Here is a 21,917-nt window from a genome sequence, read left to right as displayed (position 1 = left end):
TACAGTCTTAGAAAAATTATTTTTGAAAGCCAGAAGAGTGTTATTTTCAAATATGTAAATGTTTGTTCTTGTTCTAAAGCCTATGAAAGATTGATTAGCTATCATTAATCATCGGACATTGTCACTCCTTAACTCATGCACTGGTTAGATCATTGACATGATTGTCCCTAATTCTGGCATCACCTCCTTCAACAGTGGTTCCTCTTCTTCAAGCGCCCCAAAGGAGCCTTCAGCTTAAATGATCAAAGGAAGGATGTTTGCCTCCTTAAAATGAGGCCAAACAGTCATGACCTCATTGATAAAGTCTCATAAGCTTACCTAGAATAAATGACCCTTGACAGAATGAGTCCCAAAATAATTTGTACACTTAATGTTGCTATTGTTAACCTTCAAGTACTCTCAAGGTCTCCAAAACTTACACGTGAACTGCATACGGAAGTATTCCTAGGTTGTTTTTATCAAACATGGTTCCTTTCCACATTGCACCCAATATCAAACATCATCATTGACTTCTTAGCGGTCACTGGCATTTAACCTGCAAGGAAGAATAAACAGAACACTATTCTTCAAGCAAAGTTAAATACTCAACTTTTTTCGTAATTAAAAGTTGCAACACCTTAAGCCAGAAACATTTGAATGTAAGAAAAATATTATTGAAAAGAAAAAGATAATGCAGGTGCATCCTCATGAAAGGGATTACCACATTGTCAAGAGACCTTTTATTGAAATCCCTCCTTCGTGCAGGAGAATGGTGCACAACACCTCAATTAAAAATACTAAATTGGCATAAAGCTAGTGCTTAGTGGTTGCATAACAAAAATGATGACCCTTAAACACACGTAATGCTCCTTAATACATAATAACTCATGACCATTCATGTTTGTAACTGAAACTTTCATTTTCTAATTAAAAGTAAATTTATGTCTAATCTTAAGTCCCATATACAGCCACAAATGCGGTTACAGATGTACTCAATTCATGTTGTCAGACCAGTAGAGATGGATTTCCTCCACAAGATGTGATTATTTAAAAAGAAGTACCTTACTGACAAAAAAAACAAAAAAAACATAAATTTTTTCCTCAAATGCGTTCTCATCGGTAGAAGAATCTGAGAGGGAAGATCTAAAAATGTGAATTTCTGCTGATATGGGCACTAAAACTAATCCAAGAAGTCTACTTCATTTCTTCTTATGGCCAAATAAAACCATGCAATCATACAATTAATATAAAACTGCATGTTATCTCCAAAAAACCATAGAATCAAATACCAATCAATCTAGTAAAAGTCAATTATTTCAAGAATGAATTTAGAAACAAACCTATATAAAAAACCTTCAAGAAAAGGAGGGGTTAATGAATCTAAACTTTGATTGGCATTTAACCGAAGAGATGTGTGAGCATGTTTGGGCTCTTCCACCTGTAGCATAATGTAACTCATGATAGAAATCAGGCTAAAAAACCCATTAAAACATATATGAGAACAAAATAAAAATTCAGAGATAACATTTACATGCATCAAGTACTCATGGATCCTAAATGGAGAAGCACATAAAACATGCTAATATCTTTTGATTAATAAACTTTCATTGACAAAAAAAAGTGCAATGCACGGAGAAAATTCAATATTAACAATAATTGATAGTCCTAATTCTACTATAGGTCAGATAACAATAGCAGACAATCGTTCTACAATTAAGCTACTTAAGAACTAAGGGAATAGAATATCAGAGTTCAATTCTTTCTTTAAACCCTTGATCATTATGAGATAAATGTTTCTCTCACAAATCATGAAACATATATGCAGTGGCCCAATCCTATGGCTTATTCAAATTGAAACCTCCAAGTAGTTCTATTTAAAAAAAAATCATTTGTAAGTAGAAATGAAACAACAACTGATCATTAAAATGTTCCAAACACTGAATTTAACCTAAATTTGACAAGGGAAGAACCTCCAACTATGCTAAAGCAGCCAATCCATTTTGCAGTAAAAGAAAAAAAAAACAGGGTAGGAAGACTAAGCCTAACTCTTTGTAACTCCACAAATTATCAACTCCTAGTTCTAATGAACAGAACCAAGGGGCTGATAACTTAAAATCAAATAGAACAGAACCATAAAAGAAAACTTTGAAAGGACAGACCCATAGATTCAACGATTTAACTGAAGACACATAGTAACCGTTTAAGCAACCGGTTGGAAACCAACACCTGTTGGTTTTAGACTAAATGTTGTTGAGAGCAGATACTGTAGTGGCTTGGGTTATTATGATCTAGTCCAACTAAAATAGAATGAAACTAAATCGGGAAGAAAGGAAAAGTTCCTAATAAGACATGCAACTTCATAAGCACAAACAACACAAAATGCTCAATTGATTTAAACATTAAAAAGATATCATAATTCAAGAGTATCCTGAAACTGTACATCACCGAGAATACATACCTAAGCCAGTGGCATCAAAGCATTTTCAGCCTTTTGCAAGTCTTAATGAACATCCCGCAAAAAAGTAAAATAGCAGTTTAGAGTGAGAAGGTGACACAAACAATAGAAAAGAATATATACTCATGAGGTTCAACCAAAGAATTAATAAATTTGAAGCCCTCATCGTGTCTGGAAGTTTGATGGAATAACACCACCGCATCAAAATCGTGATCCTCACATTCTCGTGGCTGCCGAAATCCTAATTTGAGAAAGGAAGAAATGAAAATCATGGTGAAATTTTACGAAACAACAAAACCCTACTTCTAGAGAACATACCTTGCAAGTCGAGGAAAGAACACCTTCAAGCTGGAAGTTGACGTCTGCGTTCTGGTTGAATCTCTTCCATGGTGGTGGAGGCAACCTTGAGGTCGGGGTGAGTTCAAGAGAAATCGCATCTACGAATGACAAATAAAACCAACAGTGAAACGGTTGCACGGATCACGTTTCTGAAGGCAAAAAGACAACAACATTTGAGATGGAACCTACGGTTCTGATCAAATCTAAGAGAAATAATTTGCATTTTTACAGAAATACCCATGCTTAATTTGAGAGTGGTGTGGAATGAAATACTGAATGACAAAATTGCCCTTCAGGCTGCATGAACTCTCCCTTTATATAGTATACTAGTATAGTATAGTATAGTATAGTATTTTTCCTTTTGGTTTTTTATGAAATTTAAAAAAATTGTGTTAATTTTATAATGTTTATGCAAATAACTATAAAATGGACTATAAGTGTGAGTAAGTTTAATACACTTAGTGTTTTAAGGTTTTGAGTGAAAAATGTTGTGTTCAACACACTTGTGTTTTCTCCTTACCCCAATGTGATGATGTGATGATTCATCATGGTTTTAACCATGCCCCAAAGCTACCTTGATATTAATGTTCCTAATTCAAACAATATTTTGTCCAAATAAGGGTATTTGAAATCAACAAAAAAAACATATGAACATTAAATAGAGTATCGTCTCCCTTACGATCTAGAAAAATGATGATGCATCGAAAATGTTGAGTTTTTTTTACACCGCAACCAATCAAATTTTAAAGATGTGAGAAAATCAATTTTTTATTTCATTTCATAAAAAAAATGACGTTTCGCCCGGGATTTTAATTATCGAACACAAGGATTGTGTGTGTTTACTTCTAAATTTACCAATTTAGTTGTAATGACGAAAAACAAACATAAAAATAGATGATTGATTGATTGTGATTATTGCGAAAAGAAATCAAGAAAAACAAATAAACGGTTGTTGATTTGTAAATTTAGGGAGAAAAGCTGCACTAGGGAATTGAATCTGTTACCCTCGTTATGCATGTACCCGCTCCAGTTATATATGAATTCGACTAAACCCGTTCAAGGTGTTATGTCTATGTGATTACTTACTAATTCCTTAGTCAAGTTCTCCTTCTAGTTAATTAGTGATAGCTAATCCCTTAGTACATAATCCTAATTAACTAAAGATCCAGTCCAATATCAGACAATTACAGATTTATTGCTACCCATATCCCTAAGGCGTAGAGACCAAAATCCAATTTCTCTCTAGATCTATGTTACTATCAATTTCTCAATTGTATAGAAACAAGTAAAACAATCTATGCGCAGTAGACAACAATCAAAGGAAGGGAGAAATTCAAGAATGAAATATAGTCATTCATATAAAAACCGAAACGAATTCAAACATAATCAAAGATGTAACTTCATCTATCCCTAATGCAAAAGAGAAACTAGCCAAGCATGGCCATAAGAAGGATTATAAAGGAAAACTAAAACCTAGAAGCTCCAGAGATTGCTCTAGGAATGTTCCCCTTGTTCTCCTCTGAACACCGGTAAAAACGGCTCGGAAAACGGACTCCGGATGAGAAAATTAGGTCAAAAATCGTGAAAAGCCTTTTCATAGCAGCGGAGACTCGTGCTACCGCAGCAAAAGATGGTGCGGAATCCAGAAGCGCTGCAACTCGCGCGATAGCATAAAAAGTAAAAAGATGAAATTATGGTGCTATCGCGGCGGTTTCCTTGCGCTGCATTAAACAACAGTTTAAACTAGCACTTTTGGCGGCGGTTTCGTGCGCTGGAATAGACACCAGCTGCGAGTTTCTCTCTACTTCCTTGATTTTCTCTCTTTTTCCATTATCTCTTCCTAAAATAAAATCAAAATAACATAATCTAATTAAGAGATAGTAAAATAAAAGATAATAAATAAGATAACAATTTAAAATAAACTTATCACCTCTCAAATAGAATAAATAAATCCTAATAGAATCTCGAAAATTAATATAAAAACTATAAAAGATATGAAAATAGATTTGAAATAGTCAAATGCATGAATTATAATAAAAGTGTCCTAAAATGACTAAAATATCCTAAATAATATATTAAAATGCATGAAAATTATATAGAAAAATAGCATTTAATCCCGGGTCATCAATAAGAAAAATTTCAAAAAATTCCAATGAATTAGTTATGTCGACTTTCCTTAAAAATTTCATAATATCTCAGAAAATGTAAGTCTAGTATAAGTTTTCTTTGAGCTTAATAACTTTCTCTGTCTTAGACTGGGGTACTATCTTATTTCCTAAATTTTGTCTGAAAAAAAATTATGATTCATGAATATTATTATTACTATTGAAATAGAAAACAAAATTAAGGTTTGAATTATATACTGGAATATTGAAATGAATTAAAAATTATTAAATTAAAGTGCAACTTTTTTTTCAAATAATTCATGTAATATTATTCCATGCAAAATGTGTATAACTTTGTTTCTTTTTATATTTGTTCATCCCCTTTTTTGTTCACCACTTGCTACCCTTGAGGGTAAAATTGTAGTAACAAACTCATCATCAATCTCATCTAGCCTAGACTCAAGATATTCTCCGGACGCTACAAAGCGTTCATCAATCGTGACTTAGACGAAATTGCCCCTATTTGTATCTAGGGATGACAATGGGTAGGGTACAATGGTACCCACCCCCATACTTGCGTGAGTATCAACCTGAATACCCGTCCCCGTAATCTCTGGGTGTTTTTATCCCCGTATCTATTACCCACGATATAGCTAAGTAAAATTTAACTTTCATGATTTTCAATTAAAAAAAAAAACCAAATATAACTAACTGTTATTATAAAATAAAAACACTAATTAAAAATACATAAGACTATTAAAATAAAATATTTAATAAGTAAAATAATTCGAATACGTATAATTAAAAAAAAAAGAATAACAAAGATAGTTAAGATGAAACCATGACTGAAACAAGAGAGAGAGAGACAAAAGTGGGACAATGATGACTACATCTGCATGGGCCACATTCTCAATGGAATGTCAGACTCACTCTTCGACATCTATCAAAGTAGCATTTCTGCAAAGGAACTATGAGAGAAATTGGAGTCAAGATACATGCAAGAAGACGCTACAAGTAAGAGATTCATTGTCTCTCAGTTTAATAATTACAAAATGATAGATTCTAGATCAGTTATGGAACAACTGCATGAACTTGAACGCATTCTCAACAACTACAAACAGCATAACATGCATATGGATGAAACAATTATTGTTTCTTGCATAATAGATAAACTTCCTCCATCATGGAAAGATTTTAAAAGGTCCTTGAAACATAAGAAGGAAGACATATCTCTTGAGAAGTTAGGAAATCACCTTCGTTTAGAAGAAGAGTATCGTAAACAAGATGATACTAAAAATCAAAATGCTCATGAGAAGGTCCATGTAGTGGAGGAAGGGAATTCTAGCAAGACTCCCAAGAAAGGAAATCGAGATTTTCACAAGTCTCATGAAGATCACAATGGCAATAACAACAAAGCAAAGAAAAGAAAAGGTAGTTGTTATTATTGTGGAAAACCAGGACACTTTAAAAATGAGTGCAGGATCTTGGAAAAGAATTCAAGTGCAACAATAGACAATTTGGTTGCTGTTATTTCTGAACTCAACATGATAGAAGATGTTGAGTCTTGGTGGATAGACTCTGGTGCTACCCGCCATGTGTGCAAAAACAAACAATTATTCAAGACCATTGATGAAGATGAAAGTGTTTTGTACATGGGAAATGCCTCAACTGTCCAAGTCAAAGGAAAAGGATCAGTAGAGATTGAATTCACTTCGGGAAAGAAACTCACTCTTAAAGATGTATTTTATGCTCCTGATGTTAGGAAGAACTTGATTTATGTACATTTACTTAATAAGTATGGGTTCAAATCTGTATTTGAGGGAGATAAGTTTATCCTCTCCAAAGGGGGTATGTTTGTAGGGAAGGGTTATCTTTGTGAGAATATGTTCAAGTGTAATGTTGTTAATAATATGTAATAATAATGATATGATATTGTGATTTATGTTTATATTGTTGAGTCTTGTGATTTATGGCATATGCAACTAGGACATGTTAATCTTAGAAAAATTAAATGATATGATGATATAAATCTATGAATATGGTTTTAAAGTTGTTTTCATTCTTCAAAACTTTAGAGGTTTTCCGCTGCATGTAATGATCAATAATGATTACCATTTACATTTGAAACTTGTTAATGTGTAAGAAATTTAAGTTATGTTTGTGTATATCGTTAAGTAACTTTAATTATCTGAAGCAAACATAAAACTGCATGTGGTGGTTGTTCAATACTTTTGTTAGTGTATGAATGTGTTTTGTGTTGCTGTTTGTTAGAAACAATATGTGTTACAGAACACCTTTAAGAATAATAACTGTGTTAATCTAGTAACAATTCAATGAATGGTTTGGTGGTTATTCAATGCTGATTAATGTAAGGTCACGTGGGTTCGATTCCAAATGGCACCGCTTTAAGAATAATAACTGTGTTAATCTAGTAACAATTCAATGAATGGTTTGGTGGTTATTCAATGCTGATTTATGTAAGGTCACGTGGGTTCGATTCCAAATGGCACCGCTTTGTTGATTTTTGAATTTTGAATTCAAAATTTAATAAAAACGAAAGTGCACCACTATGTGGGATTCGAACCTGCTCCAGTAATGGTTATAGTAAGCAATGCTACCATTGAACTAGTCATCCAATATGCACAGATTATTGATATTGAAAATATATAACATATGTATTATGCGAAATAGATGTTCAAATTTCAAAATTCTTTATGTATATTTTGTTGAAAAGAAAATAATGTTTTGCACATTGCATTATGTGGAATTACAGAAATTAGGATAAAATGTAGTTTTATGTCTCTAATTATTTATGAAAACTTCATTTTTGGAATTATATTATGATTAATTTGTTAATCACTAGTGTGGTCAAATTTGTATGTTTAATCAATTCCAAATTGTATGGTTGTTATTCATTTACTCATAATTATGATTTTATAAATGATATGATAATATTGGTTTATGAGTATGAATTTCATTATTATGAGACAATTAAGGATCGTCCAAAGGTCGATTATTTGTTCTTATATCTGTATATCTAAAGATAGTGAGTTGCTTATATGTGAATGTTATGTTAACCTTTGATACTGATTTAAATGAGGTAGAAAAGACTAAGTCTTTCTATTCAAAGTTTTGATATGAAAGATTTAGGTGAAGCAGATGTAATTTTAGTAATTAAAATCATAAGAGATGGTGAAAGTATTGGTTTATCCCAATCTCACTATATTGAGAAAATGCTTAAGAAATTTGATCATGTTGATTGCAAATCAAATTCTACCTTTTTTGACTTATAATGATTATCCTTCAGTTTTGGAAAGATATACAAATGTCAGTAGCGTAACTTATGTAGACGATCATGCTTCCACTAGTGGATGGATCTTCAACCTTAGTGGATGTGGAGTTTCTTGGGGTTAAAAGAAACAAATTTGCATTGCCGACTCCACCATGGCTGCAGAGTTTATTGCTCTTGCTGCATGTAGTAAAGAGACTGTATTACTAAGAAATTTATTGTATGAGATACTTATTTGGCCAAAACTAATGAGACAAGTATCCATACATTGTGATAGTCAGTGCACACTATCAAAAGCATACAACCAAGTATAAAATGGAAAATCCAGACATATTGATTTAAGACATAGCTATGTGAAGGGTTTAATTTCAAATGGAGTAATCTCCACAATGTTCGTAAGAACTAAGAAGAATCTTGCACATCCTTTGACGAAAGGTCTGACAAAGGAAATGATGTTGAAGACATCATTGGGGATGAGACTCAAGCCCATATCGAATTGATCACCAATAGTGGAAACTCAACTCACACTTAAGTAAAATTAAGTCTTGAGTTCAATGGTGAAAGTACACTATAAGAGTGATTGCAAGTACTTAATTATCGATACATCCCAAAGAGTAGAAGTACTTGGACCATAAGAATAAAGTGGTAGGATGAAGGTTTCTTCTTAATGGACATATAACATATATTTGTTGGAATGCATAATTATGGGTGCATTTCTGATATAGTCTACCTATATGAGAATGAAGTGGAGCCGCTTCATAGAGTTAAAGGGCTTGACTCTTAAATTCTCATGAAAAGGATATGTGACACAGGACCTTATTGAATGTGTCAAATTTAAATTCTTTTGATAATACCGAGATTTCATGTGTAAGTTATGCACACTTGTTCCATTGAATAGTTGGTTCAAAGCTTGTCTACCAGTTTCTATTCGGGATGAGTGAAACTCATTTCTTACTAAGTAATGGTTCAAATCGTAAGATACCATTATCTGAAACCATGATATTTCCATAAATATGAATTTTGTTATATTTTATAAATGGTGGGGGATTGTGAGAATTATTTCCAAAATATGTAAAATATGTAGTTGGAAATATGTTTGTATTAATTGTTATAGTTATTAATGTTCAAGACTATATCAATATGATGATATTGGTTCAGTGGATGTGCAACAAGCTTTCAAAATTTTGGCAAAGAGTCGCAGCCCTTGGGATTCGAAGCCACGACTTGCAACTCGCGCGTGCCATCAGTTATGATTGCCAGTTGAGCCATGGAATGGTCATGTCTCTTGAGAAACATTAATAATATATAATCGATTCGGACAGTTATTTTCCAAGAGATATATCTCTTCACCAAGGGATGTTAGTATCTCTATATAAAGAAATACTTGGGCAAGGAAATGAATACAGAATACATGTGCGAAATTGACATCTTCCTTACCAATTTCTCTCCCATTTCCATTATTCTAAATCATCCTTCACTTCACTAATGCATGAGTGAAGTGTGGAAATCATACTTCTGTAAACTATTGTCAAAGATACGTTTGGTGTGTTAGTGCAAACCACATCAAGAAATTCAAAGTATCCTGAAGGGAATTCGCCGGTTTTCTCAATTGCATCCAATATACAATAATTGGTGGGGGCGAATTGAACCTAAAACAGAAGATGAGTTTTTTCAATAGTTTTTCCAGCGAGGAACCTATCAGACGACGACACGAAAACATAGACCAATTTAAAGATTAACAGTTAATTTAACCTTAATATTACAAATCTCTATATAAGCATAGGTACGCTGTCAACGTTCTCACCCACTACCTTCTTGTTTTGCTTTCTTCACAGAGCAAGAGAGAAAGAGAGAGCACCACAGAGCAATCGACACCATCAATGGCCACCACTAAAGTTTACATTGTGTAAGCCATTCTTCCTTTTTCTTCTTCGCAACTTCTTTTCCTGATGTGCAAGTTTCGAGTAGAACTTTAATTTCATTGGGTTATCTTTCTTTTCAATTTTTCCCTTTGCTTTTCAATTGTACATGGTAAAGTTCTTTAATTTCTCAGTCTCTGAATTTTGGGTATGCTTCATTTTCTTCATATATGTAGTGAATTTTGGGTTACTATCCTCTTTTGTTTTGAATTTTGATGCTGTCTTATCATTTCGGGTGATACGATGATGTTGTTCCCTACCCAGTTTGTTGATTTGGTATTTGGTCTGAGAAAGTTTGAGAAACTGATGAATTGGAAGTGAATGAGTTGTCTCTCCAATTGTATGATTTTTATTTGGGAAAGTCAACTCTGCATGTTAGTACTACTTTATCATTTCCTCTTTTTAGGGATTTTAATATATCAATTTTTTTTGTTGATGATAAACAGCTCTCAGAATTTCATGCCAAAAATTGGTTGATTTTGTTGTTTGAATGTTTGTCATCAATTAATTTCTTTCTGTTGGCTATATGTAGAATCCAATGAAGCCAGATTAGAGAATCATATGAATTATGTAACTCACAGATTTATGTTTGAGCATGATGAGAAATTAGTCTATTGACTATTGTCCAGTTCTTCATACAGTTTGGTCCAAGGAGAAACTTTGACACAGATCTGTTTTCAGATTCTCAGTTGATTAGTCATTTTATTTCAATCTGTTATCTTTTTTCTAATTTTTCTATCCTGGTTCACAAGGAAAATTTGCAAGAGAGAAAGATATGATGCTGAACACTTTTCCCACCCCCAAACCCTCCTTTTTACTAGAAGGTTGTAAAGGCAAAAGCCATGGAGAAGACAGTGCAAGTGCAAGCCCCACTTGCTTTTGATAGTGTGTGGTCCTGGCATTCATCATTATTGATTCCTCTTCCTTGACTTGCAATTCCAATAAAACTTTAATATTTGAAAATGTTTGTTAGGACCCAACCGTTTCAATTATTTCTTATATAAATGCATAATTGAATGGTTTATTACTGTAGGGTGTGTGTTTTTTCAAGGTTATCATGTCTTGTCTGGTACTATAATGCTTACTTTTCTTTGGTGGTAAGTAAGTGCCACCCTGGTGCCACCTTAATCCTCGGTTGATGCATTGGTGGTAGGTAGAGTAATCTTTCGTGAGTAAGTGAATCACACCTTATTATGGGTTGTATTGACTTTGAGCTTTGGTGTTATTGACTTTTATTTCAACATTTATTGCCAAGTGCTTTTGTCTATGTACTAGGAAAGTCTGAAATGTGACTGTCACCACTCTCAACCCCCTTTGTGTGCTTTTTCTGCGGATAATTATTAATTAGAAGTTTAGTGCCTTAAGCTATCGTCCATCCTAAGTTATACTTGATGTCTATCATTATGATTTGGTATGAATCTGATTCAAAATCATGTTGCATGCGCAGTTACTATTCTATGTACGGACATGTTGAGAAGCTTGCTGAAGAGATTAAAAAAGGTGCAGCTTCTGTGGAAGGAGTAGAAGCAAAGCTATGGCAGGTTTGTAATGATAATTCTTCTTAGTTAATTTTTTTTTTGTGCACTTGTGGTCAATCATTCTTGACAAGGCTGGCTTCTAGTCACCATAGTGTTCAAACAATCATTGACATTGTATATTATATTTCGATACCTGTTGGCACCACTGCAAAAAGACATTAACACTCACTTTGAGACAACAAGTGAACGAAACTCTTATGAATTGGGATGAAATTCTGTTCATGTTGCACTCAGCTGATATCCAAACACACACTAAGATGCTTTAACCAAGTTAAGTGTGTTTGGATTCACTTTTCATTGAGTCCAAAATCACTTCATGAAACTGCAGTTTGTAACTTTTTCATTTAACGTGTATTCCTTGGGTGTCAAATTTGCAACCAAGCTTGCACTTAGTCTCCACAGTCTATTATAACTTGTAATTAAAAACATGGGGAATTTTCATCCTTCGTTTACAATATTCTTATCCATACAGGTACCTGAAACACTGTCTGAAGAGGTTCTTGGGAAGATGGGAGCACCTCCAAGGAGTGATGTTCCAATTATCACACCCAATGAGTTACCTGAAGCTGATGGTTTATTGCTTGGTTTCCCCACAAGATTTGGAATGATGGCTGCTCAATTCAAAGCATTCATGGATGCAACTGGAGGTCTATGGCGTACACAGGCACTAGCAGGAAAGCCTGCAGGAATCTTTTACAGTACTGGTTCTCAAGGAGGTGGACAAGAGACTACTCCGTGAGTTGCCAAATCTCATTCAGTTTTTTCCCAGAAACTTAGGTCTTAAAATAAAGTGATTAAATGATACAGCCTTTCTTTAGAGTTGTTTGTTTTTTTATTCTTCTTTTGTTAGAAGCATGTTTGGAAATTATTTTGTCAAAATCAATCATGGGAAGAAGATTTATATCATGTTTGAATCACCTTATTTTTCCTCAGAAACAATTCCAGCACTCGAAAGCTACTCACAGAAACTTTTCTCCAGAGTTTTGGCTGTCTAAGTAGCTTTTGGATGTCAGAGTAGATTCTGAGGAAAGAGAAGCTGATGCAAACTGCTGTCATAACATCTCTTTTTTATACTTATTATACTTTTTGAATTTTCTGAGAAACTTATTATACTTTTTGTAAAACATATCTTTTAATTTAAAAAGCATTTTTTCTGTATTGAAGTACAAGCAAATGGTGATCAATCCTTAGTTGTTTTCTGATTTTAAAAATTCTGCAGGTTGACATCCATTACACAGCTGGTTCACCATGGGATGATTTTTGTTCCCATTGGTTACACATTTGGTGCTGGGATGTTTGAGATGGAGAATGTGAAGGGTGGATCCCCTTATGGTGCAGGTACCTATGCTGGGGATGGCTCCAGACAACCAACCGAGTTAGAACTAGCTCAAGCTTTCCATCAGGGGAAGCACTTTGCTGTGATTGCAAAGAAGCTCAAGGGATCTCAGTGATTTTTATCCTCGATACATCTTCAATTTAAAGTTTCTTACATAAGAAAAAAGAGTGTTGCGTGTAATATTCAGTTTGATGTTCCCATAACGTTGAACAAAATAAGATACATATTTCAATAATGCTGCATATTTCAATACAAATCTTGTCAATTATATCAGTGCATCCTAAAAAACAGTGTTATTGTACAAGAATTTTGCAATTATTAGTTTCTATTTTCATCGAGATCAAAAGTGTTTGGCATAATGTTATGTTGAAAAAATGGGCTCTTCATCTCACGATGGATTCCGTCAGTATTCATAGTTTTTGTCTCTTGTTTGTTTTCCTGTCGAAAGTCATTTGTTTGGAGGGACAATTACAGTCTTCCCGAGTAGGTTTACACTTGTCAAAGACAAAAACAAAATGATTGAGCTTATATTTTTCACTAACCAATTATAGTGGGAAGAAGAATTATTCCATTATACCTTGACCTTATGCCTTAATCCTCATCACACCCACTTTCTTTTCCTTTCAACTTCTACTAACTTTTTGTTCCTATCTTTTTCTATTTTTGATGGAGTATTATTTCATATTTTAGCTCACCATCTCGTTTTAGTATTCATTCAGCTCATCCATCTTTTCTTTTTTCAAGTGGAAGTTAGGCCATCAAATCAAGTTCTCCCAAACAGCAGATACCAGGATGCAAACTCCCATTAGATTACACACATGCTGTGCCAATATCCCATTAGATTAAAAGTTGATGACTCGTCTCATAGATTAACATGATTTTCCAATCAATCATTGATGGTTGGATTTTCTAAAGAAATCTGATTTAATTAGATGATTGTGGTTTGAAAGAGACCCCCTTGTTTTTCTTTCAACGGGTAAAATGTATTTTACTTTTATGGAGACAAGCAAGGGCGGTGGATAGTTCTTCGAAATATTGATTCGATCTCAGTCTCTTATCGATTTATGGAGGATGCTAGCTAGTGGAATAATCAGGTGTTTGGTAGTATCTTTTGTAACAAGAGAAGACTTATGGGAAGACTAGAGAGTATTAATCCAAGGCTCAAGATGAATTGTAATAGAGACTTGTAGAGACATCAGAACTTCTTGTGGAAGGATTATAATGATGTTTTGGGAGAGGAGGAACTTTATTGGATGTAGAATTCTAGCATGGGGCTTAAATATAGAGATCATGACACTAAGGGTCCGTTTGGTGGTCAGGATATGATAGGATATGATATGTGAACATGATAAGAACAGGAACTGATAAGAGCATGATAGACTCTTATCATATCCTGTGTTTGAGGTGCACATGATAAGGACATGATATGATAATGAAAAAGGTATTAAATTTATATTTGAATAAAAAATACATTTAAATTTTGATCATTCTATTAAATTTAATTTCTTTACATTTTCATGAATAGTCTATATTTTAAAATAAATACAATTAATTTAAATTTTATTAATTAGCCTATTTTATTGTTTTCAAGATAGCATATATTTTAAATAAAATTATGCAGTTAACCAATTGGTTTTCATTTAGTCGTGACACGTGATAATTAACAATAAAAGTTACTAAATTAAGAATATTATTATTTCAAAAGTATTTTATATTTAAATTATAAATTTATAATTTAAATATAAAGTACTTTTGAAATTAAGAATAATTTATAAGTAGTTTTAAATAATAGGAGATGAAAATAGAAAATTAATCTATTACTATTAAAAAATCAATATTTGTAATCAATGGTTTTCACTTAGTTGTGACACGTGATAAACAATAAAAATTAACCAAATTAAAAATATTATTATTTTAAAAATACTTTATATTTAAATTATTATATAAGTAGATAAATAATTTTTACATAATAGGAGATGAAAATATTAAATTAGACTATTATTATTAATAAATCAATATTTGTAAGTGAGTAGTCTATTTTACTATTTATGAATAATAATTTATTTATTTTTTATTTTAGTTAAATTAATATTTTTATATTTTTATATTTATTAATTAATATTATTATAAATTATAAATTATATAATATTAAAACAAATTAATTTGAAGTTAGGATACTGAAAGAAAATATATAACTGATATCCTATCCTGTTCTATCCTAACTCCCCCCTCAGGATAACTTTTACACATGATTGACAAGATAGGATAGGAGACAAGATAGTGTTATCCTATCCTGCTGGCGCAACAAACAACGGATAACAACAGGATATGATTATTATCCTGTCATATCCTATCCTGTCCTGGTCACCAAACGGACCCTAAGTTCTTTCACACAAGGCTTAATTGCAACTTTGGTCCCCGACGTTTACCAATGCCACGATTTTGGTCCCCCACCTAATTTAATTACATGGATGGTCCCCGACGTTGTAGGCCGTGTGCAACGTTAGTCTTACCGTTTATTTCTTAATGGAGGAGGCTTACGTGGACGTCCAGTTGGAGAGAGAAAGGAGGTATGAGGAGAGAGGGAAGCACGTGAGTATCACGTGACCCTTATCTGAACCCATTATACCCAAACCCCTGACCTCCCTGGAACGAAGAAAGTAACACGATTTAGATCCCTAGGGTTTCAGATTTGGGTATAATGGGTTCATATAAGGTTCACGTGAGTTCACGTGATACTCACGTGCTCCCGTCTCTCCTTAGATCTCCTTTTTCTCTCCAACTAGACGTTCACGTAAGCCTCCTCCATTAAGAAATAAACGGTAGGACTAACGTTGCACGCATCCTACAACGTCGGGGACCATCCATGTAATTAAATTAGGTGGGGGACCAAAATCGTGGCATTGATAAACGTCGAGGACCAAAGTTGTAATTAAGCCTTCACACAACTACTCTTATTCGAAAGAAGCCCAATAAAATTGAAATTTCAAGGGAAGTCAATTGTGAGCTTACTACTGACATATCTGCTTTGAATTAGCTTACAACTAATTTTATGCCTTCTCTATTGTCATAACCATGTCTTGTTCTCACTATAGTGGAGATCAAGATTCTTTGATTCCCTATTGTCTTCTATTATCTTACCAATCATTTTATGCCTTCTCTATTGTCTTCTTTTCTACCTTCTTAGTTTCCATTATGTATTTGAAGGTTTTTATATGCAGGAGGTTCTGTTAATTTGAACCATCAACAAAGTGACAACTAAACACATATGGAAGCATTGGTGACAATTCTTTGTTGCATTTTGATTTTGATTTTGGCCATTCTTGTTAAGAAATAACACATCTGAAGAATAAACTAAGGGCGAGCACAATCAATAACACAAAAATATTATGTGGAAAATTCCAAAATCAGAGATAAATCATGGACATTGTCAAAGACAGATCCACTCTATAGGGTATTGGGGCAATTGCGCCCACAAACCTTTTCATATTTATTTAATTTTATGTGTTGTTTGTATTATTTTCTTTACAAAATTTTGATGTTTTAATAATATTTGTATTATTTGCGCCCACTACTTATCCATACTTATGTGTGTATGTATATTGCCTTCACAATTTAAAATTTCTGGATGTGTTACTAGCCGTTGTCAAAACTAACAACCAGAGAATAAACACTATGTATTAAAAACTCATAGACTTCACTCTTAACCACCCATGATCCCGATACACCCACACTCTCCAAAGAAAATATTTAAACTACATCACTTCACAATACTCTAAAGCAAGAGCATAAGAGAAAAATGAAAACACAAATATAAGCTTAAAATGTTTCCAATGTTGGTACTTAGTGTGTAAAAACAAGGAGCTTGAGATCTTCATATATAACATTGGACTCTTCCACCCTTCACCACGCTAAGCAATGTGAGACTTCTCAAAGTGTTTTCCTTGACCTTCTTCCTTCATTAGCAATGTGGGACTTACATTGCAATCAACCTCAACAATCTCCACCTTGATTGCAAGGGTCTTCAACCTTCAACGTTTGTGTGACAATCATAACTCTCATTGTCTTAACCGACCATCATAATTTTTATTGCCTACACCAATAAAGAAAGTTATCATACTCCACCATAAAGATTACACTACACTTGAAACTAAATCATCTCAAGAATTTCACTTCACTTGGAACTAAACAATCCCAAGAATCTCTACATGTTGATATCTTGCTGAAAATTTATGGTGCAACTTTCATGTTGGCTTTCACCGGAAGTTCTTTAGTCATCAACATAACCCACGCACCTTGCATCAACGCCAACCAATGCTCGTGCGCTATCACCACGCATCTTGCTTTCATGTCAATCAATGCCCGCGTGCTATCACCACGCATTAATGTCGATTGTCTATGTTTCACCTGGACAATTTTTCTTTACATGCCTAGAACACATTGTGTAATCTTGATTGCATAAGCTCATCCATGACTTGTCGTAAGCCAAAATTCCAAATGCGAATCATGCATAAGGTAGGTTTTCAAGAAAGAAAGGTGGGTCACAATGAACACTCTTAAATACCAAATTTTTCCAATTCAAAAATATTCTAAACAACACTTTCATAGTATCACACTTCTTTAGACCCTTCACAATATTAAACTTCTTTTATGATGGGATTGTGGTAAACCAAGCTTTATTTTTGCACAGCTAGCTGATTAATGATTATCATACACAAGCATGCATTATATAATATTAATATCACAGATCTCCATATAAGCATAGGTAACATCTTGTTTTGCTTTCTACACCGACCGAGAGAAAGAGAGAGCACAACCGAGCCATAGACTCCATTAATGGCCACCACTAAAGTGTACATTGTGTAAGTTATTGTCTCTTTTTCTTCTTTGCAGCTTCTTTTTCTGATGGGCAAGTTTCGAATAGCATTCTAATTTCATCGGGTGTTCTTTCTTTTCATTTCCACCCCTTGCTTTTTAAGTTTATGTCGTATAGTTATAACTTTCTGTGTCTCTGAATTTTAGTTTTGATTCATTTTCACCATATATGCAATGAATGGTATGATGATTCTTTTATTACTGTAGTGAGTGTTTTTTTCAAGGTTATCATGTCTTGTCTGGTACTAAAATGGTTACTTTTCCTTGGTGGTAAGTGTTACTATTAACCTAGTGCTACCATAATCCTCTGTTGTTGGCACTAGTGTTAGGTAGAGTAATCTTTATTGAATAAGTGAATAAGACCTTATTTTGGGTTGTATTGACTTTGAGCTTTAGTGTTATTGACCCTTATTTCAACATTTACTGCCAAGTGCTTTGGTCTCTATGCACTAGTAAAGACTAAAATGTGTTTCCTCTCAACACCCTGTGTACTTTTTCTGTGGATAATTGTTAATTAGAAGTTTAGTACCTTACAGCTATCGTCATTCCTAAGTTATAGTTGATGTCTATCATAATGATTTGGCATGAATCTGATTAAAAACTATGTTGAATGCTCAGTTACTATTCTATGTATGGACATGTTGAGAAGCTAGCTGAAGAGATTAAAAAAGGGCTTAAATAAGTTTTTGGTCCCTAACCTTTACCATATGTATGGTTTTCGTCCCTCGCCGGAGCAAAGGTGGGCTTTAGTCCCTAACCTTTGCCAAAATGTTTGGTTTTCATCCCTCCGGAGCTCTGGGTCAACGCCGGAGCTCCGGTGGCCCATGTGGCATGGCCACGTCAGTTTAATGAGCTGACGTGGAATTTATTTTTCTTTTAAATTAAAAAAACTAATTAATTAAAAAAAATTGTTTAAAATTCTAAAAAATAAAAAACCTTAATTTATTTAACTTCAATCCCTAATAAAATCTTTAATTTTGATTAAAAAAAGCTAATAAGTTTGAAGAAGAAATGGACAACGGAATTCACGAATTGGACAAGAAGAATGGACCTCTTGGTGGTGATAGTCACGAATTGAAGTAGGAGTGGTGGGCTTCATGTGATTGGTGTCGTGAAGAGGAAGGAGTGTGGGGGCTTGCAACTAGTGGTGGTTGTCAATCTACTTTTCCTCAATCTGATTATGGGGACCTAAATTTTTCCTGGGTTCAGACTTCAAACACGACCCACCTTCTTCCCTTCTTTTTCTTCGATTTTGTATGATTTATGGGTTTGGGCTTTGGGGTTTGGATCTGGGGTTTGTGGGGGGTTCTGGGTTGGTGGTGGCGTGGATTGGGAGTGGGTTCTGGGTGGTGGTGGTGGGAGTTTTGGGTTGGGAGTGGAATCTGGGTGGTGGCATGGAGAGAGGTTGGTGATGGAGGTGGATTGAGTTCTGGGTTGGTGATGAACAAGTCGGTGATGGTGGACTGGTGGTGGGTGGGTTGGGAGTGGGTTTGTTATTCTTATTTTCATTTTGGTGTTCTTGTTATTGATATACGATGGCTTCTTTGGGTTCTGTTTCCTGCAAGTGGGTGATGTTGTAATCTCTGTTCTAAATTCTTATTTTCATTTTGGGTTCTTGTTATTGTTCATTCTTCTGATTCTTTGGTTATGTCTTGTTCTTCTTTGCAATTGCATCACAGTAGAATGCAAATTGCATTGTTGTTCCCCTTCCTGGGTGGTGGTATGCAAATTCTTATTTTCATTTTTGTGGCTTGTTTCGTTTCTTTTCTTGCTGTAATAGTTCTTGTTCTGGTTTGGGGCACCTATTTGTGCCACCTCATTTATTGTTTTCCAGCATTTGATTTCAACTGGGGTTGGGAGATTGCAAGCATTTGCTTTATCTTCACACTACAAAGTATCAAATTTGATGCACTATTATAAAGATTTGAGTTTTATTTTCTGAGGATTAGAATTTATTTTCTGGGTTTTGTTGAAGATCATGAAGAAGGATTAGAGTTAAAAAATTTAGGACTAAAATTAAAGATTTGATTAGGGATTGAAGTTAAATAAATTAAGTTTTTTTTTTTAATTTTTAGAATTTTAAATAATTTCTTTTTTTTAATTAATTAGTTTTTTTAATTTAAAAGAAAAATAAATTCCACGTCAGCTCATTAAACTGACGTGGACATGCCACATGGGCCACCGGAGCTCCGGCGTTGACCCAGAGCTCCGGAGGGATGAAAACCAAACTTTTTGGCAAAGGTTAGGGACTAAAGCCCACCTTTGCTCCGGCGAGGGACGAAAACCATACATATGGTAAAGGTTAGGGACCAAAAACTTATTTAAGCCTTAAAAAAGGGGCAGCTTCTGTGGAAGGAGTAGAAGCAAAGCTATGGCAGGTTTGTAATGATTCTTTCTAGTTAACTCTCTATCTGTTTTTTGGGTACCTTGTGCTCAATGGATCTTAATAAGGTTGGCTTCTAGTCAGCATAATATTCAAACAATCATTGACACTGTATATGTTTAAGGCTAAGTTTGGATACCTATTGCCACTCGTGCAAACAACATATTAACACTTGCTCTAAGACCAAACTGAATGAAACTTTTCTTGTAGATTGGGATTAAAGTCTGTTCACATTGTACTGATATCCAAACACACACTACGACGCTCTAACCAAGTATATAAGTGTGCTTGGAACCACTTTTCATTTAGTCCAAAAATTACTTCTTCATGAGGCTAAAATATGTAGCTTTTTCCCTTAATGTGCACAGGATTATGTGTCACATTTGCAAACCAGCGTTGTTAATGGCGGATAGCGTAGATCGCTATTGCGGCAAATAGCAGCAAATAGTAGTGAATAATGGAGTCGTGGTGAACCCCCCAGGGCGCTACGCTATAACGCTATTGTGCCGCTATGGCGCTATTAACAAGTCTGTTGCCAACCAACAGACACTTAGCCTCCACAATCCATTAGAGCTTGTAATTCAGAACACTTGAAGTATTTTTCTTGCATTTACAATATTCTCATCCAAACAGGTACCTGAAATACTGTCTGAAGAAGTTCTTGCGAAGATGGGAGCACCACCGAAGAGTGATGTGCCAATTATCAAACCTCATGAGTTACTAGAAGCTGATGGTTTACTGCTTGGTTTCCCCACAAGATTTGGATCAATGGCTGGTCAGTTTAAAGTATTCATGGATGCAACTGGAGATCTATGGTGTAAACAAGCACTAGCAGGAAAGCCTGCAGGAATCTTTTACAGTACTGCTTGTCAAGGAGGTGGACAAGAGACTACTCCGTGAGTTACCAAATCTCACTCTTCTTTTTTCTTCCTAAACTTGCATCTTAAAATAAAGTGATTATTTGATATAGCCGTTTTTAGAGTTGTGTTTTTTGACATTTTTTTTTTCTTTTCAAAAGTTTACATTTTAAGTGCATGCTTGAAAATTACAAATCAATTATGAGGAGAAGATTTCTAGCATGTCAGAATCAACTTATTTCTTCAGAATCAATTTAAGCACTCAAAATTGCTTTCTGATTTAAAAATTCTGCAGCCTGACATCCATTACTCAGCTGGTTCACCATGGGATGATTTTTGTGCCCATTGGTTACACATTTGGTCCTGGGATGTTTGAGATGGAGAATGTGAAGGGTGGATCCCCTTATGGTGCAGGTACCCTTGCTGGGGATGGCTCCAGACAGCCAACTGAGTTAGAACTGGCACAAGCTTTCCATCAGGGGAAGTACTTTGCTGGCATTGCAAAGAAGCTCAAGGGATCTCAGTGATTTTTATCCTCAATACATCTCCATTTTTAAGTTTAGCTAGCTTAATTGCACTTTTTGTCTTACATCTATCGCAATTGTAGGTCTCTCGTGTTTAAGAGAAATGGTTTTGGTCCTTGAAGTTTATAACATGTTATAATTAGGGCGTTCCGTCGGTTGTTATGACTAATTACTAACGGAAATTGCTGAGGTGCATGGACTAGAGCTTCGTTGTTTTATGTGTAATGCCACTTAAGCATTAATCTTTTTTCTTTTAAACTAGATATAATACCCGTGCGTTGCACGGGTTTACTTATAATATTTTTATACAATAAATAT

The 21,917-nt window shown here is 34.3% G+C and overlaps 1 protein-coding gene, 1 long non-coding RNA gene and 1 pseudogene across 4 annotated transcripts; 2 read left to right on the top strand and 1 right to left on the bottom strand.

The window, feature by feature from the left end:
* On the bottom strand, positions 1–2,929 carry LOC130720445 (uncharacterized). Of its 3 annotated transcripts, none has more exons than XR_009013072.1 (4): positions 2,753–2,929; positions 1,320–2,675; positions 420–535; positions 1–318 (listed from the first exon to the last, which is right to left on the bottom strand). It is a non-coding gene; the product is annotated as an uncharacterized LOC130720445 (long non-coding RNA). The 3 variants fall into 3 exon arrangements; XR_009013071.1 differs by having other exon boundaries at positions 1–535; positions 1,320–1,417; positions 2,438–2,675; positions 2,753–2,925; XR_009013070.1 differs by having other exon boundaries at positions 1–535.
* A 6,988-nt stretch (positions 2,930–9,917) lies between these two features.
* On the top strand, positions 9,918–13,228 carry LOC130718220 (NAD(P)H dehydrogenase (quinone) FQR1). The gene is made up of 4 exons (XM_057568743.1): positions 9,918–10,073; positions 11,534–11,627; positions 12,097–12,359; positions 12,844–13,228. The coding sequence occupies exons 1-4, from the start codon at positions 10,048–10,050 to the stop codon at positions 13,073–13,075; spliced, it is 615 nt and encodes a 204-aa protein (XP_057424726.1). The 5' UTR covers positions 9,918–10,047; the 3' UTR covers positions 13,076–13,228.
* A 4,568-nt stretch (positions 13,229–17,796) lies between these two features.
* Positions 17,797–21,917, top strand: LOC130721427 (NAD(P)H dehydrogenase (quinone) FQR1-like; annotated as a pseudogene).

This window comes from Lotus japonicus, chromosome 5 (genome assembly GCF_012489685.1).
Source record: "Lotus japonicus ecotype B-129 chromosome 5, LjGifu_v1.2".
Taxonomy (NCBI): Eukaryota; Viridiplantae; Streptophyta; class Magnoliopsida; order Fabales; family Fabaceae; genus Lotus; species Lotus japonicus.
This window is presented reverse-complemented; position numbering and strand designations above follow the sequence as displayed.

Coding starts and splice junctions, on each gene's coding strand:
- LOC130718220 (XM_057568743.1), top strand. CDS start 10,048: ATGGCCACCACTAAAGTTTACATTGT. Junction 10,074..11,533: donor ACCACTAAAGTTTACATTGT/GTAAGCCATTCT, acceptor TTGCATGCGCAG/TTACTATTCTATGTACGGAC. Junction 11,628..12,096: donor TAGAAGCAAAGCTATGGCAG/GTTTGTAATGAT, acceptor TTATCCATACAG/GTACCTGAAACACTGTCTGA.